The sequence below is a fragment of the Apaloderma vittatum genome, unplaced genomic scaffold (genome assembly GCF_000703405.1).
Source record: "Apaloderma vittatum isolate BGI_N311 unplaced genomic scaffold, ASM70340v1 scaffold38783, whole genome shotgun sequence".
NCBI classification, from domain to species: domain Eukaryota; kingdom Metazoa; phylum Chordata; class Aves; order Trogoniformes; family Trogonidae; genus Apaloderma; species Apaloderma vittatum.
In genome coordinates, this window is record NW_009710489.1 from 659 (window position 1) to 1667 (window position 1009).

A 1009-nucleotide genomic window follows, 5' to 3' on the forward strand; every position below is an offset into this window, starting at 1 on the left:
GGCTGCCGCCGTGGCTCCGGAGGCGCCGCCTCACAGAGGAGCGGGACTGTGCCCATGCTGACAGCACGGCTCCACTCCTAGATCAAAGGAAGGACGATTCGAGTGGACCATGTGGCCAACTACCGGCCCCCCAAAGACTCCGATGACTTAGATGACGTCACAAAAGCCCTCCATGCAAAGGGTTGCGGGGTTAAAACGCCGCCTCATACATCCTCCGATTCCCTGTCCGAAGATGATGATGTGCCTGTGAAAAAGCAAAAAGGTGAGGTGTGGTCCTGCCGGGCTTGACCCTGGGGAGGGAACGTCTGCACAGAGTCCTCACAAAGGCCCTTTGCTGGGGGCAGCACCAAGGACGGGTGCGCTCTTGAGAAAAGCTGCAGCTCCGATGCCCGGGCTCTGCTTTGTGATCTCCCGAGGGGTGTCTGAGTGCCTGAATGCAGCCCTTACCTGTGGGTGCAGCAGGGTAGAGCCCTAGTTTGAGAGAAGGGTTGGAGGAAAGAAAATAGGCAATGAGACCAAGAGTGGGGACGAGATGTCGGTCCCGAGCGCTGAGGAGACGCACAGAATTGAGAGTGAAGAGGGAAAAGGATCGTTAGGGCTGGACATGAGAATTTCTGTGGAGTGGATTGCAGTGTTCTCGCTGCGTGGCTGCTACTGAGGAAGGAGAATGGAAGGAAGGAGAGTGCTCGATGCTGGAAGCTGTGTCACGGTGCCTCGGGCATCCTTGCTGGGGGGAACAGGGCGTGGGGAGCGTTAAAGAAGGAAGAGGGGCGTCTCAGGCTGGAGGAGAAGAGCGCTGAGGGTTGGGAGTGGAGTGGGAATTCTCTGAGGGGGGGAAATGGGATGTGAAGTTTGGAGAACTTGCGCTGGGAGGGGAGCTGGAAGGGCGCCGCGGTGCTCGCAGCAGAGCGAGGAGACGGGCGCAGGGCCGTCTGTCCTGAAAGGTGAGCTCTTTGTGTTTCAGAGAAGGAAAAAAGCAGACAGGAGCGGCCGAAGCAGAGCTCGCGGG

At 58.7% G+C, this 1009-nt stretch overlaps 1 protein-coding gene across 1 annotated transcript in view; it reads left to right on the top strand.

Annotated features, from left to right (window-relative positions):
- The window catches only part of LOC104272342 (RNA-binding motif protein, X-linked 2-like), a gene marked incomplete at both ends in the record, with an annotated part of 910 nt that extends 648 nt beyond the window's left edge, over positions 1-262 (top strand). Inside the window, one exon of the mRNA XM_009867306.1 lies at positions 82-262. Within this exon, the coding sequence (XP_009865608.1) occupies positions 82-262 (181 nt within the window). The remainder of the gene's footprint in view (positions 1-81) is intronic.
- Between the last annotated feature and the right edge of the window lie 747 nt (positions 263-1009).